We start from the raw sequence: 15,987 nt of genomic DNA on the forward strand, positions 1-15,987 counted from the left end.
GTGCGAGTCGGACTCGCGCACGAAGGGTTCCGTACCATAATTAAAAAAAAAAACAAAAAAAGCAAAAAAAAGACGGTCACCCATCCAAGTACTGACCACTCCCGACGTCGTTGCTTAACTTTGGTAAAAAATCACGTTTGTTGTATGGGAGCCCCATTTAAATCTTTATTTTATTCTGTTTTTAGTATTTGTTGTTATAGCGGCAACAGAAATACATCATCTGTGAAAATTTCAACTGTCTAGCTATCACGGTTCGTGAGATACAGCCTGGTGACAGACGGACGGACGGACGGACGGACAGCGAAGTCTTAGTAATAGGGTCCCGTTTTACCCTTTGGGTACGGAACCCTAAAAATGGACACTTAACTATTTTGATATTTTTATTTTCCCAGTTTCATTTCGGTATTTTTATTTTTAGTCAAATAATCGACTTTAATCAAGTGTCTAACTCTGGGATGTAGCTACCTACAGTTCGAAGATATTTATAGTAAAAGAGAGAGTTATAGACATTATAGTATCAGTGGAGAGTGGGAACCTACTTGAATGATACCTTGGCTTATACAATACCTACTGCTGTAGGTACCTACTACATATGGCTCGTGACAACTATTATACCGGGTGTGGCCTGTAATACGAGCAAATAATTAAAACATAGATTGTACTCCTCAAACGACGACACTTTTGTTCAACAACTTTTAAAAATGATGAAGTATTTAGACTCCCTATTTTTCCCTATTGACGTTGCTTGTCACGCCTTAAACATAAGAAAATTCGCAATACATTGCGTCTTAGAATAAACTTTAAAGTCTATTAAAAATCCAACCACAAGTTATTTTTAAACGTCGCTGAACAAATGTTGGTCAATATGAGGAGTACAGCCTACAGTTAAATTTACTGCTCATGTTACAGGCCACACCCGGTATACAGTGGAATCCGCTTATATCTTATAATGACATCGAAGGGAAATGACAAATCCGTCATACTAAGCGGATGTCATATAAAGCATAGTTGATTAACTTCTTATTTTTTCCAAATTAATCTCAAAATCCTCTGTCAGAGATGAAATTTACTAACCTTGTACTAATTATCAACTAGTCATTGGGAATCAAAACTAAAACACCGCACGCACCAAACGTCCTCACAGAGAGACGTGGATGGCCACGAAAACGCCAGCGAATGTGTCAGTAATAACTGGACATAATTTCATAAAAATAGGATTTATAGATCATAGAAAGCGATTTGTCACTATAAGCGAAGTAATTATATCCGACTTTGTCACAGATAATTTTATATGAAAACCAAACTTCGCACAGTAATTACGTCATAGTAAGCGGTTGGTCAGTATAAGCGGAGTCATAATAAACGGATTCCACTGTACGAGGTTCCAAAAGCTCAAAAGTCAAAGGTTAATTACAAAATAAAAATACAATATAAATATCATTAGTATTTAATTACGGAAAATTATTACACAACAGTTAAGAAAAAAGGTCTATAAAAAACTTATTCTAATGGCACAACTAATATAAATTATGACTAACATGCTCCATGACAAATCTACATATTAACATACATTAAAAACTAAACAATATCATGTTTTTGGACTGTTTGGATGTATAGAATTCACAACTTTCCGATATTTTGTACTACATATTTCCAACTATTTCGTGTACATATTGGTGGTGGGACATTTGTTGCGTGTGTTCGAAATTACTGAGCCAATTTTGATGAAAGGAGAACAAAGTATAGGCTACATGTTACAGGGTCCATATTGGGTCGCATGATAATTGATTGTCCTAATGTAATGTTACGCATAAAAGTCATTTCGCATAATGGTTATTGTGCTGGAAATATTAACATTTCTGAAAAATTATAACACAAACCTAACCTACCCTATTCTACACAACCTATGCAAAATATTTTCGTAAATACTTTCTGTTTCAGCTGGAGAAAAAACATGCGAAAAGAGATTTATGCGTAACATTACATTATGACAATCAATTATTATGCGATGAGATAGGATCCCCATGTTACACTTCCAAAAATGGAAAACACAAAGAACCTTGGTCGCGTCATTCGTTTTTTAATCTTTTACTTTTTGAGTTCAGTGCAGACTTGTCATGAGCTTTGTCATTCTGACAGTTATAACTTTGGACGAATACAAATACGTACATTAAGTTTAAATAACGTTAGGTATGTTTTATTTACATACCATTAAGTATATAGTGCCTATATCTGACGAAGCCGAGCACCGGGCCGAAAATCGAAGTTCGTATATTTCGAGTTTCTGTGTCACTCTAATTAAGTACGCCTTAATTGGAGTAAAAGAGAAAGATGCCCGCAATTTGCAAACATCGGTGTTCGCGGTAGGCCTACTGTTAAGCCCGCTCCACACTCGCTCACGAGTGTGGAGCGAGCTTTACGTCGGTTTACATATATAAATAGTCCTCCTCATCGATTTCGATGACGGCGACCTCAAAAAAAAATACGGATTACGCCTGTTATGGGCCCAAATGTGGCTGGCCAGGCCGAACTTGGTCTTAAAGACTCTTCTGCAGGTGTTACAATAGAGTTGGCCAGACGCGTTGTATGTATACGTGTAAGAGGGCTTATTCGGTTTACATAGACGCAGAAGACAAAAGCTATCAGACAAACTTAAGTCGGAGTCTTTCTGGATGACTTATTTTTAATCAATCTGAAAAACACACTTAGGGCCACTTGCACCATCCCACTAACTCGGGGTTAACCGGTTAAACCTGGAGTTACCATGATTACCAGTACAATTTGACACTGGGTTAACAGTTTGACCGCTTAGCCCCGGGTTATTGAGATGGTGCAAGTGGGCCTTATTGTCTTAAAATATTTGAGGTAATAAACAATGATATTAAACTATAGATAGGTTATACTCATACATAAGGAGCACAAAAACCTCCATATTTATTTCAGTACCTACAAGTATGAATTACTGTTTTTGTTAATAATTTTTTTGCATAGCATCTTTGTTACACTCGTAGTTGACCATATGCTTGTCTCTTTCTCTTTCGGTGCGCGGGAGCTCGTTAGCACGTGCACAGTTATAGCTTGCCTAATGGCTCCTCTACACGATGGGCCAGCGCCGGCCAGTCCAAGGGACGCCGCCATGCGGTAGAATGAGATAGCAATATCACTTGCTCCCTCTAACGCATACATGCGTCCCTTGGAGTGGCCGGCGCTGGCCCATCGTGTAGAGGAGCCATAAGAGTTTTGAAACGCCTATAACCTTTCTTGAGTTATATTATAAATATCATTGGTAATAAAATAATAGGGACTTCAAAATTTACAAAAGGACATAACCAGTATTTATTCTGAAATCCAAGGAGATAAGTATTTTCAACGTTTTCATAAGTAATTTCTCTAAATATCTAAGATATGTGAGATACAGATGTAGTGCATAATTATTTTCCATCGTATTTTCTCGGAAACTTTCGTATTTATCATGCGACTTCAATCAACTCAACTTCAGTAGTTTTTGTACGGAGACTGACTGAAATAGCAAGACACATTCGTACGTTTCCGTGAAAATACGATGGAATATAATTACTACATCTGTACAATCAGCAGCAGAAGTTGCTAAGCGGGCCAGGTGTTCAAAATGATCTTTACGCGTCTTTATTGTTAAGAGAATAAGAGCGTGTCAAGGTAATTTTGAACACCTCGCCCGCTCAGCAACTTCTGCTGCTGACTGTACAAGATAATATTGTAATGGACGGACTTTTTTACATACCCTTTCTATAAAAAAATACTCAATGAAATATAGAGATTCTCAGTCAGTTTAAGTACCAAAAAAAATCTAAAAGTTGCTAAAAATACTAAATGTTACTGTAATATAAATTACTACACAAACTTATCTCTAACGTTCAGCCTTCAAAACCTACAACTTACATTAACTCAAGAAACAGCTTACATTATTAATGGAGTTTGATGTATTGAGCTAGTTTTAGTGATTATTTTAAAGCAAACGTTTTGTATACCAACATTAAGGCACTACTTTGAAAAAATCTCGTATCTCACACTGCTACCTACTCAGAGTTGAAAGGCAGTAGGTAACTCTGTGTGCATCCCATACATAGACACCACATTTTTAGGGTTGCGTACCCAAAGGGTAAAAACGGGACCCTATTACTAAGACTCCGCTGTCCGTCCGTCCGTCTGTCACCAGGCTGTATCTCGTGATCTGTGATAGCTAGACAGCTGAAATTTTCACAGATGATGTATTTCTTTTGCCGCTATAACAACAAATACTAAAAACAGAATAAAATAAAGATTTAAGTGGGGCTCCCATACAACAAACGTGATCTTTGACCCTTCGGTAAAAAATCACGTTTGTTCGGTCAAAAACGACGCTAGGCAACGTCGGGCGGGGTCAGTACTTGGGTGGGTGACCGTTTTTATAGATAATGGTACGGAACCCTTCGTTTGCGAGTCCGACTCGCACTTGGCCGGTTTTTCTTTTCATTGACAGAACAAGATACGAGTTCTTTTCAAAGTAGTGCCGATTATTTGTGTGGTTTCAATGGACGGATTGGTTCCTGTTCATTTCTCTCAGCAGTCGAGACCTGAAACAGAAATCAGGTGTTTTAATAGGTATTTACTGTACTATGAAAATCTAAGTAGGCATTTCATTAAAGGCAACTCGCCTATTAACGCCCACCAAACGGAATGTTATTTTTTTGCTGTATTTATATTTAAACATATTAATGAAGCAAGCGGTACTATATAATAAATGCAGATGTATAATACTGTTTCATCGAGCAAGCGTAATTCATCGATAATCGATAAGCAATATCGTCTTTAGCCGCATCCTTGTTGACAGCTCGGTTTATTATCCCATCGGAACGTTCGTTTGGCCCCTACAATAGTACTAAGCGGACGGCTGTGGGTGTGCGAGATCGCGGATCTTTGTTTTATCTCTGTCACACGCATGCCCATGATGCCGGCCGTCAATGACATTGTGCGAAGCGAATGGGACAACAATATAATTATGCGCTTCTGATAGAGATAGGAACAGGCAGGTCAATGTACGAAATTATTCGTTCTTAGCGTACTTTAGCAACTGAGTATAGGATCAGGATCTTACCAGCGGGTTAATATAGCATGATAGCCCCGTTGACCTTCTCCTCTAGAGCGGGAGCGATGGTATCTGCATCTCGCTCGTCGGCCATGGCGACCATGATGCAAACGTTGTTCACAAACGCAGATATGGACGCGGCAACCACAAGCCTGGAATGTGAAACATATTTTGATTAGATGCTTGTATACCGTATGACTGCTAGCGGGGGGAGGGGGGGCATTGCGCTACTAATCTAACTAAAATCAGGCGTGGCTCACTCCGTCGCTGCAAGTACATGCGGCCAATTTTGGTGTCCAGCGGAAGAAGTAGCCGCGCACCGCTACGGGACGGATGCATGCTTGCCCTTATCTATCTCCCGCAATAGACGCATTTTGTTAGAGAGTGATCCTTCTGTACTTAGTATAATTATTGTTTGTACTCCACTTTGGATTTCACGGGCCTATAAATCCTGGACTTTTGATAGGCTTGCGTGGGGATACAGATTCAACACGTAGAGGCCCCTTGGAGAGCTTTAATGTCATGTAGAACGCCTGCTGGAACCCGTTCACAGGTGCAACACTATAGACACCCATGAACCGGTTTCAGCAGGCATTGGGATTGGGACTATTGTAAAAAAGTGAACAGTATACCGGTCTATAGAATGAAGTTTGGGTGGACAATGAGACTGCTATTGTAGAGAGGTCGGACACCTGCCATGACAATGTTAACACACGTTATCGAGGCAGTATAATTATTTATTATTATGTGCTAGTATAAGGCTCAAAAGTATCACAAAATCAGTAACGACATTTCGAGGGGAACTCTGTGCACGGCTTTTCCTGCGAGATCGTATTAGGACTCACCAGAAAGATAACCCCAGGTCAGCAGTGCCGTCAGAGCTCCAGGTGTTAGCCAGGTCCTCGTCTGACATCACATTGTGCTGCAATCGTAGATAGTACTCCGTCAGCCATACTGCAATAGCGCCGAGGGTGAAGAGTACTGGAATGACAAATATTCTGGTAAGTTATATGACATAGTGGCTGAATGAATTAAAGTTCAAAGACACAAGCTATTAATTATTGTCTATATATCAACTAAGGGCCACTTGCACCATTCCACTAACCCGGGTAAACCGGTAAAACTTGCAGTTACCATGGTTACCAGTACAATTTGACACTGAATTAATGGTTAAACCGCTTAATCCCTTGTTAGCGGGATGAAGCAAAGGGCCCTAAGGCCCACTAGCACCATTCCACTAACCCGGGGTTAACCGGTTAAACCTGGAGTTGCCATGGTTACCAGTACAATTTGACATTAAGTTAATGGTTTAACCGCTTAATCCCTTGTTAGTGGGATGAAGGCAAAAGGCCCTAAGTCATTTAAATACCAATTTAAATTGTCGAAGTTGTCTCTGCCGAGAGTTAAGCAGTTGTGCTCATCCAAGCCCAATGAGGTGCGCCAGTAGCTGAAGTAGGTACATATAAACTGTTGTGTACAAACAGCAACACTCCTAACTACCTTATTACAAAAGGCATAAGGTCCACCGATGTACAGTTAACAGTGTGGGCGATGGTACTGACCTGCCAGCGAGTTGCTGATGATGAGCGGGCGCGGCATAGTCCGAGTGCGCGCCGCAGACCCTAAAGCGGCCAGTACGCAGGCTCCACAACGTGATACTAGTGCTGCCGCTAGTTGAGCCGCTGTGCCCATCTAAGCTCAGTGAGTGAGGCCAGTAGCTGGAGTATATACTGTTGTGTACTGACCGGCCAGCGAGTTGCTGATGATGAGCGGGCGCGGCATAGCCCGCGTGCGCGCCGCAGACCCTAAAGCGGCTAGTACGCAGGCTCCACAACGTGATACTAGTGCTGCCGCTAGTTGAGCCGCTGTGCCCATCTAAGCTCAGTGAGTGAGGCCAGTAGCTGGAGTATATACTGTTGTGTACTGACCTGCCAGCGAGTTGCTGATGATGAGCGGGCGCGGCATAGCCCGCGTGCGCGCCGCAGACCCTAAAGCGGCTAGTACGCAGGCGCCGCCACATGATACGAGTGCTGCCGCTAGTTGAGCCGCTGTGCCCATCCAAACTCAGTGAGTTAGGCCAGTAGCTGGAGTGTATACTGTTGTGTACTGACCTGCCAGCGAGTTGCTGATGATGAGCGGGCGCGGCATAGCCCGCGTGCGCGCCGCAGACCCTAAAGCGGCTAGTACGCAGGCGCCGCCACATGATACGAGTGCTGCCGCTAGTTGAGCCGCTGTGCCCATCCAAACTCAGTGAGTTAGGCCAGTAGCTGGAGTGTATACTGTTGTGTACTGACCTGCCAGCGAGTTGCTGATGATGAGCGGGCGCGGCATAGCCCGCGTGCGCGCCGCAGACCCTAAAGCGGCTAGTACGCAGGCGCCGCCACATGATACGAGTGCTGCCGCTAGTTGAGCCGCTGTGCCCATCCAAGCTCAGTGAGTTAGGCCAGTAGCTGGAGTATATACTGTTGTGTACCGTCCTGCCAGCGAGTTGCTGATGATAAGCGGGCGCGGCATAGCCCGCGTGCGCGCCGCAGACCCTAAAGCGGCCAGTACACAGGCGCCGCCACATGATACGAGTGCTGCCGCTAGTTGAGCCGCTGTGCCCATCCAAGCTCATTGAGTTAGGCCAGTAGCTGGAGTATATACTGTTGTGTACTGACCTGCCAGCGAGTTGCTGATGATAAGCGGGCGCGGCATAGCCCGCGTGCGCGCCGCAGACCCTAAAGCGGCTAGTACGCAGGCGCCGCCACATGATACGAGTGCTGCCGCTAGTTGAGCTGGTGCCCATCTAAGCTCAGTGAGTTAGGCCAGTAGCTGGAGTATATACTGTTGTGTACTGACCTGCCAGCGAGTTGCTGATGATGAGCGGGCGCGGCATGGCCCGCGTGCGCGCCGCAGACCCTAAAGCGGCCAGTACGCAGGCGCCGCCACATGATACGAGTGCTGCCGCTAGTTGAGCCGCTGTGCCCATCTAAGCTCAGTGAGTGAGGCCAGTAGCTGGAGTATATACTGTTGTGTACCGACCTGCCAGCGAGTTGCTGATGATGAGCGGGCGCGGCATAGCCCGCGTGCGCGCCGCAGACCCTAAAGCGGCCAGTACGCAGGCGCCGCCACATGATACGAGTGCTGCCGCTAGTTGAGCCGCTGTGCCCATCCAAGCCCAGCGCCGCGCCGGGTGAGTGCCCGCTTTTACTGAAACCATAATATTTATTTTAAGGTACTTCCAGATTTGGTGAATTCGTCGCTAGCGCTCCACAGCGCACGAAAGAAAGCAGTTTGCAGACAGGCGCATTCGGGGAGAGATCACCAGATCTGAGCGCGCTTTTAGCTTTAACTTATTTTGCAACTGTCCCGGTGAAATCTTAAAGTTTAATCTGACCTATTTCTCGGTGTCCGATAATTTAGATTGACCCCTAAGTTAGACTAAATAGCTTCCATGTGGAGAGAAACAATTCTGCTGACACTCTTGCTGAGGACTACATAATGCTAGAAGCTAATTTAACTAATAAGCATAACTTCTCCAGAAGAACCACCCTCATTCTATGTGGAGTGCTGATGGAGTGACGAGTGGAGTGATCTGGGCATTGTGTTTAAAGCACACTTTCTATCAATGGCTTTTAGCAGCCATACATGGCGTAAGGAAAATGTGAATATCGTGGACGCAAATTGTTGTACCATTTGACAAACATGACGAGGATTTTTATCTTCAATATAGGCATATTACAATGCGCGTATACATGTCCAGTGCTCATTGCAAATGTGCCAAAATATCTTGCTTTTTCCAAGGATTCACAGTGAAAAGTGCCAACCCATCAGTGAGGACCATGGACTTTAAGTTCTTAACCTGTTAAGTTAGTTGGTTTCAAATGGAGAGCAGGTTTACGCCACGGGCTGATAGGGAACATAGGCGTCTCGGTGAGGATGATCCATCGGTCCTATCCAATTAATAATTATAAGGTATAACATAAAAAAAATCTTCTTCCCTAAAAAGATATAGACAGGAAACATTTTTACTTTGCGTAGTTATGCAAACATAGAAATGAGTGCATTTCATCAACAATGTGCTATTTATCAAGATATCAGAAGGTTAAGAACAACGATTAAGTGTCATTCGGACACTTCAATTGTACTTTTCTTTTGTATATTTTTACTGAGGTGTGCCAATAAAGAGTATTCTATCTATTCTATCTATCTGTCTTAATAAAATCTTACTATAAGCAGTGGGGAGACACTCCTCCTTTCGGGCATTCTCGGCTCCTTTCGGTTCAGCATTGCTCCGAGCAATTATTAAGGTTGGCACAACTTGACGTCCCTTTTCTTGCACGACCACAGATACCTAAGATTTGAATTTTGACAACCCTAAATAGCCGAAAGGGATAGTGCCGTACATTAAAAAGGTACAGCATGATTCGTCCCTGAATCACTGTCAAACTTTTTAAGGTTCTGTAGGCAGTGTCCTTTCTGCACGGTAGTAGGTACTATTATTTATTCTGTGCTATAAGAGACGAGGTTTGGAAGCCACGCAATACTGCTCGTTCATCACTACTTCACTAGATTTGATTATGAGTAGATAATTCAAAGAATGGAAGTTCTCATCAGATATCTCTTGCATCAACATTGTCATTCATTTAATCCTAATTGGACCGAATGGTTATTTCACGACATCTGTAATGACTGACATATGCGAGGTTAATCTCATTATGATACTACAAGCTGTTTTGAAACATGCGACATTATAAAAGAATGGAACATTTGACCGGACCATTGTCGCATGGGAGCATGTTGCATAAGCTTTACTAAATGGTTAATGCGGTCGATCATCCATTTCATCCAATTATATGATAATAGTACGTTAATTTTGATTCAGAGTTTGGTGATTGAAATGTATGTTATGATTTTAAAACGGTATATGCTCTCGGTTTTCTTATACAAGCTTAAACTTAAAGCTAAATAAATTTTGATGTCCGAGTGTGACCGAGTCTTTATGGGGATTTTTTGGTTAAAATTAAAAACAGTTAAACAGTGTGGCTAATGAAAGAAATGAAAATTGATCTAAAACTATTGACGACTGTCAAAATATATCTGATTTTTGTAATCATATATACAGGAATATTATATTGGTCAGACTGGCTTACATTTAGAATTATCGAATTATGTAAAAGAATAACTCTGGACACATATTTAACAAATTATACGCACACTAGTCTGTATCTTTAGGTATTTAAATAAAATTAACAAAATCTACCCTCAAATGGTTCCTTAAGCCAGTTGAGGGTAGAAGAAAACATTACATGATCAAATAATATAGGTAGCTTAAAGTCAGGTCGTTCAGTGACAGATCCAAGCGGTATTGTATTTTTTAACCAATAAATGTTATAACTACCCGAAAATGTACAAATTATACTTGGTCAAGCAGATCTTGTCAGTAGAAAAAAGCGGCAAATTTGAAAAATGTAGGCGCGAAGGGTTATCGTCTCATAGAAAATTTGAATTTCGCGCCTTTTTCTACTGACAAGATTTGCTTGACCGTCTATATTTGTTTACTTTTATTTAAATACCTAAAGATACACCCCCTTATAAACGCGCTACAAACCCCAATTACCTAATATTCGTTTGTCCTTATCTGTCATTTTGACTTATGCATTTGTAAGAAAGGGATAAAACATAATTTAACTAAATCAGGCCCGTAAAGTTTTATGAAAGGGGGACAGAGTATAGACAAATACAAAAAAACTTACCGCTAAAATTATGACTCCTCCACCCATATCCGAAGTTGAGCTCCTTGTGCCCCTCAAACAGCCCGAAGCTGATCCTCCCCTCAGAATCCAGAGGGTTCGACGTCCTCCTCGCCCTCGCATCTATCCAATGCGTCGTCCCCAAAGACGCCACAATCAGCGCTATACATAAACACGACCCGAAGAAGGTCGCGAAAATCATCGACCGCTTGAACAAGTTCAACTTCATCTTCACTTTCACTTAGTTCACCAATCAGCCGCTAGATGGCGTTACGTCACATTTTATTCCACAAGATGGCGGAGTTTTTGCGCGCCAATTGTTTAGCCGATTTTCTAATTTGCGTTTACGCCATTGTACGGGTTTCTCGAACGGTCCCACGTTGGAAAAGCTGGAACAATAAGAAAGAAAATTTATTACGCAAAAGTCAAGTTCGTTAGTGTTAGGTTAGCTAATTGTTAATTTGTGGTGTTTGAATTGCAAATGGCGATTTAATTTCGCACGGTGAGTGAATGAGTGAGGTTAATTTGAATTTTAAAGTATGAGGAGACGCTAGATTACGTGATGTTATTTAAATTCGTAAAAGTACAGGCATTGTTGACAATAATAGTACCTATTGTGTATTTAAACTTAATACACATTTATCCAACCGCGTTAAAGGAATTCCGATGAATCATATTTATTTGTAAAAGAAATACCTAATGACATCATAAAATCTAACATAAACACGATAAGTTCCTCCAATCCCAAAATCGATTGGTAACGCCAAAGAGAATTGAGTTTTGTCTATGGTAACGCTTAGACCATTTCATTTCTAATGGCTCCTCTACACGATAGGCCAACGCCGACCACTCCAAGGGACGCCTTTATGCGTTAGAGGGAGCAAGTGATATTAAAGATAAAGATAAAGATAAAAAATAGTTTATTCAAGTAGGCATATTACAATGCGCTTATGAACGTCAAATAAATTTACCGGCTCCAACCGTACACCTCTGCCCCGAGAAGATTTAAATCCCCCCTCAATTGGAGGAGGGTATCCCAATATGGGACCGGCAACAAACTCGGCGGGACACATCTTTTCAAAACATTATTACATCTTATAATTAACATGCATTACGAGTAATTAATACAATTTAAATTACTATAGAATTCATGCAATTATACTCAGTGAGTACATAACTTTATAGAATTTGATATAAAAAATAAACATATATGCACATGAAATCACAAATACGTAGCTCTTTCAGAAAACAAATCAAATCTTACAAAAGGAAAAGAAAATAAAATCAATAAAAGAAATGAGAATACATATTATATGAATCTAACTGATTGTTATGAGATGCTTTCATACAATTTGATGTGCTTTCTTACCTGAGCTGAGTCACCTTTAACTCTACACATAATACAATGTTTTTAATTGCTACTTGTCGTTATTACAGTTTCTGGTTTGGACCATGCATGTTTGTCTGTCAAGTAGTCCTCGACTCTGTAATAAGCCTTCAACATCAATGACTTTTTTAAGTAATTCGTAAGAGCTGGAAAGGGTAATCTTAAAGCATCCTCAGGTAACTTGTTATAAAAATGAATGCATTGCCCAACGAATGACTTCTGTACTTTACGAACACGAAACTTTCTGATAGCAAGCTTATTTTTATTTCTAGTATTATAGTTATGGACATCAGAATTCTTAGTGAAGGAGTCTAGATTCTTAACAACATAAATAATACTATCATATATGTATTGGGAAGCTACAGTTAAAATATTAATTTCTTTAAAAAGTTCTCTTAATGATTCACGCACCCTTAAATTATATATAGAACGAATGGCTCTCTTTTGTAAGACAAATATAGTCTGTATGTCAGCTGCTTTGCCCCAAACCAGAATACCATATGACATTACACTATGAAAATAACTATAATAAACAAGGCGAGCTGTCTCAACATTAGTCAATTGTCTAATTCTCCTCACAGCGTAAGCGGCCGAACTTAATTTGTTTGCTAGTGTTCTTATATGAGGACTCCATTGTAGATTTTTGTCCAATGTTAAACCAAGAAACAGTGCTTTATCTACCATCTCTAAGCATTCATTATTCAAAAGTATCTTAGTATCGACTGGTTTAACATTCGGCAAAGAAAATCGAATGCATTTAGTTTTCTTAGCATTAAGAAGCAAATTGTTCATAGTAAACCAGTTTAGTACATTAACGAGTGTGCTGTTAATTACACTGTAATCGGTAGATTTACGATCAACCTTAAAAAGTAATGATGTGTCATCAGCAAAAAGAACAATTTCACAAAGATTTTCTACTACACATGGCAAATCATTTATATAAACCAAAAACAGGAATGGACCCAAAATAGAACCTTGTGGCACTCCTAATTGGACTACAGTACCGCTAGACCGGATTTTGTTTACAACAACTGTTTGTGTTCTGTTGCTAAGGTAAGAAGACATAAAGTTTAGGGCATTTACTGACAGACCATAGTGTTCTAATTTCAAAATGAGCGTTCCATGATCCACACAATCAAATGCTTTAGAAAGATCACAAAATATGCCAATTGCATCACAAGAATTTTCCCAAATATCATAAATATGTTTAATAAGTACCGAAGCAGCATCGGTCGTGGAACGGCCCTTTGTGAAACCAAACTGATTGCTTGTGAGTAAAGTATGTCTGTTGAAGTGACCCAGTAGATCATTTAACATTAACTTTTCAAAAACTTTACTTATTACAGGAAGTATTGATATTGGACGGTAATTAGCCATATCACTCGAATCACCCGATTTAAAAAGAGGTATGACTTTGCTATATTTCATAAGATCTGGAAAGACTCCTTGTGAAATTGAAATATTATAAACTAGCTGTGCCCGCGGCTCCGCCCGCGTGGAATTCGGTCTGTTCTATTTCTCTCCCTCTCCGCTGGAGGCGGAACTTGAAGTAAAGTTGACAGATGGATATGCTAGAGGACTGTAGTCCAGATAAAATATTTTACAATTAGGTGCCACTAAATAAAACTACACTCCAAAATTAATAGCTTTTTCGCCCTTATTCAAATTATACACGTGATTTAAACGACAGAGTAGTAGGTGTATATCGGACGATACAGTAAGGTATACGCGCGCGAGCGAAAGTGAAGCGGCCTGCCTGGCTAAAGCGCCACTCACCGTGGTCTTCTTCAGACTCCTGAGGAAGACCACGTGCCCCTTGTAACCCCAATGCGTTGCGAGACTTTCGCGAATCATTCGATTTTTTTGGGGAAGGCATGGTAATGCGTATAAAATGCGAGTCCCAAATCGTTTGACTCCGCAAATGACCAGTGCCGGATTAAGATATTTTGATGCCCTAAGCATTTCTAGACCATGGTGCCCCCTCTCTCTAAGGTCATCAAGATTATATTGAATTTTTTTTGGTAAATTGAGTGACGTTCATTGCCGCATTACAGTTGGATAGTTATGGAAATCAGTCACATCATTTTATCACGAAAATTGACAGTCCTGCAGCAGTAACGTTGTAACAGAGTAATGCTGCTGCAGTCGCCACCCGAATATCACCTTTATCATATCTCAGAATGTTATAGAAAACGCGAGCGAAGCGAGCGCGAAAATTTTTCGATATAAAAACGCAATGTAATAGAAAGTTGTACTTTTTTACTTTTAGTATGGAAATCAGTCACATCATTTTTGCACAATAATAGACAGTCCTGCAGCAGTAAGTTGCAACACAGTAATGCTGCTGCAGTTGCCACCCGAATATCACCTTTATCACATCTTAGAATGTCATTGAAAACGCGAGCGAAGCGAGCGCGAAAATTTTTCGATATAAAAACGCAATTTGATAGACAGTTGTACATTTTTACTTTTAATATGGAAATCAGACACATCATTTTATCACGAAAATTGACAGTACTGCAGCAGTAACGTTGCAACAGAGTACTATTTTCGATATAAAAAACGCAATTCGATAGACAGTTGTACATTTTTACTTTAGTCCCAACCAGGCGCGAATCCAGGATTTCATACATAGACGGGATGGGACAGTTTTCTATGAGCCTAGCTTCGCATAGGGCTCGATATTTAAGGGTCTCAGCGAGGTTGTTTTCACACAGAAAAGATGCAAGAAAGCAGAGCTTGGAATTGACCAAGTGAATTGAATTGGCGAAATGTGAGCAAGGCAGAAGGCCCAGCTGCGAAAGAGGAAAGCTTGGATTTGTATCCACGCCCAAGTGTAATTAAGGCAGGAGATCAACTTCGCCGTAAGGGAGAATGCTTTACATAAGACCTAACGCTGAACTGCAAAAGAGTGGCTTGAAATCGAATCTATGCACGTAATCACGACTCTTCTACTGCTCGCTCTTTGGCTTCACTCGAAAGCGCTACTTGATAGGATGCTTTTAGTTTTCGGCTTTCACCGGGCCCCTGAGACCTATCTGCCAAAGTGTTATCACTTTGACAGTTAGGTCTCAGGATCGCGGCTAAGTAGCAACTCGCCTTGGCCGACAAATCTGCCGTGCAAGAGCGCAAAATTCGCTATAAAATCAGTAACCTATGTCGAAAAAATTGGCTGGCCGCAAGCCCGAAAGCAAGATTTGTTCCATGACTTCAAGGGCGTCCGCGTAAAGTCAAATCGAATGCCTACGTTGGGTCATACTTACGTACCCTCACTCTCTTACTTTTAGTATGGAAATCAGTCACATCATTTTATGACGAAAATGGACAGTAGCTGCAGTAACTGCAGCAGTAACGTTGCAACCAGAGTAATGCTGCTGCAGTTGCCAACTGAATATCACCTTTATCATATCATAGAATGTTATTGAAAACGCGAGCGAAGCGAGCGCGAAAATTTTTCGATATAAAATCGCAATTTGATAGACAGTTGTAGTTTTTTACTTTCAGCATGGAAATCAGTCACATCATTTTACCACGAAAATTGACAGTGCTGCAGCAGTAACGTTGCAACAGAGTACTTACTCGTAATGCTGCTGCAGTTGTCACCGGAATATCTTCTTTATCATACCGCAGAAAGTTATTGAAAACGCGAGCGAAGCGAGCTCGAAAATTTTTCGATATAAAAAACGCAATTTGATAGACAGTTGTACATTTTTAGTGTTCCGTACAAAACTTTGTTTACTGAACACTTATGGGATCACTTC

The 15,987-nt window shown here is 41.0% G+C and overlaps 1 protein-coding gene across 1 annotated transcript in view; it reads right to left on the reverse strand.

Annotated features, from left to right (window-relative positions):
- Window positions 1-1,431: 1,431 nt before the first annotated feature.
- LOC134675278 (uncharacterized) overlaps window positions 1,432-15,987 on the reverse strand; it is a 41,526-nt gene continuing 26,970 nt past the window's right edge. Inside the window, exons 2-6 of the mRNA XM_063533499.1 lie at window positions 10,843-11,228; window positions 8,129-8,296; window positions 5,950-6,085; window positions 5,114-5,256; window positions 1,432-4,592 (exon numbers count right to left, since the gene is read on the reverse strand). Coding sequence (XP_063389569.1) covers window positions 5,121-5,256; window positions 5,950-6,085; window positions 8,129-8,296; window positions 10,843-11,068 — 666 coding nt within the window. The 5' untranslated portion in view covers window positions 11,069-11,228 and the 3' untranslated portion in view covers window positions 1,432-4,592; window positions 5,114-5,120. The remainder of the gene's footprint in view (window positions 4,593-5,113; window positions 5,257-5,949; window positions 6,086-8,128; window positions 8,297-10,842; window positions 11,229-15,987) is intronic.

This window comes from Cydia fagiglandana, chromosome 21 (genome assembly GCF_963556715.1).
Source record: "Cydia fagiglandana chromosome 21, ilCydFagi1.1, whole genome shotgun sequence".
Taxonomy (NCBI): domain Eukaryota; kingdom Metazoa; phylum Arthropoda; class Insecta; order Lepidoptera; family Tortricidae; genus Cydia; species Cydia fagiglandana.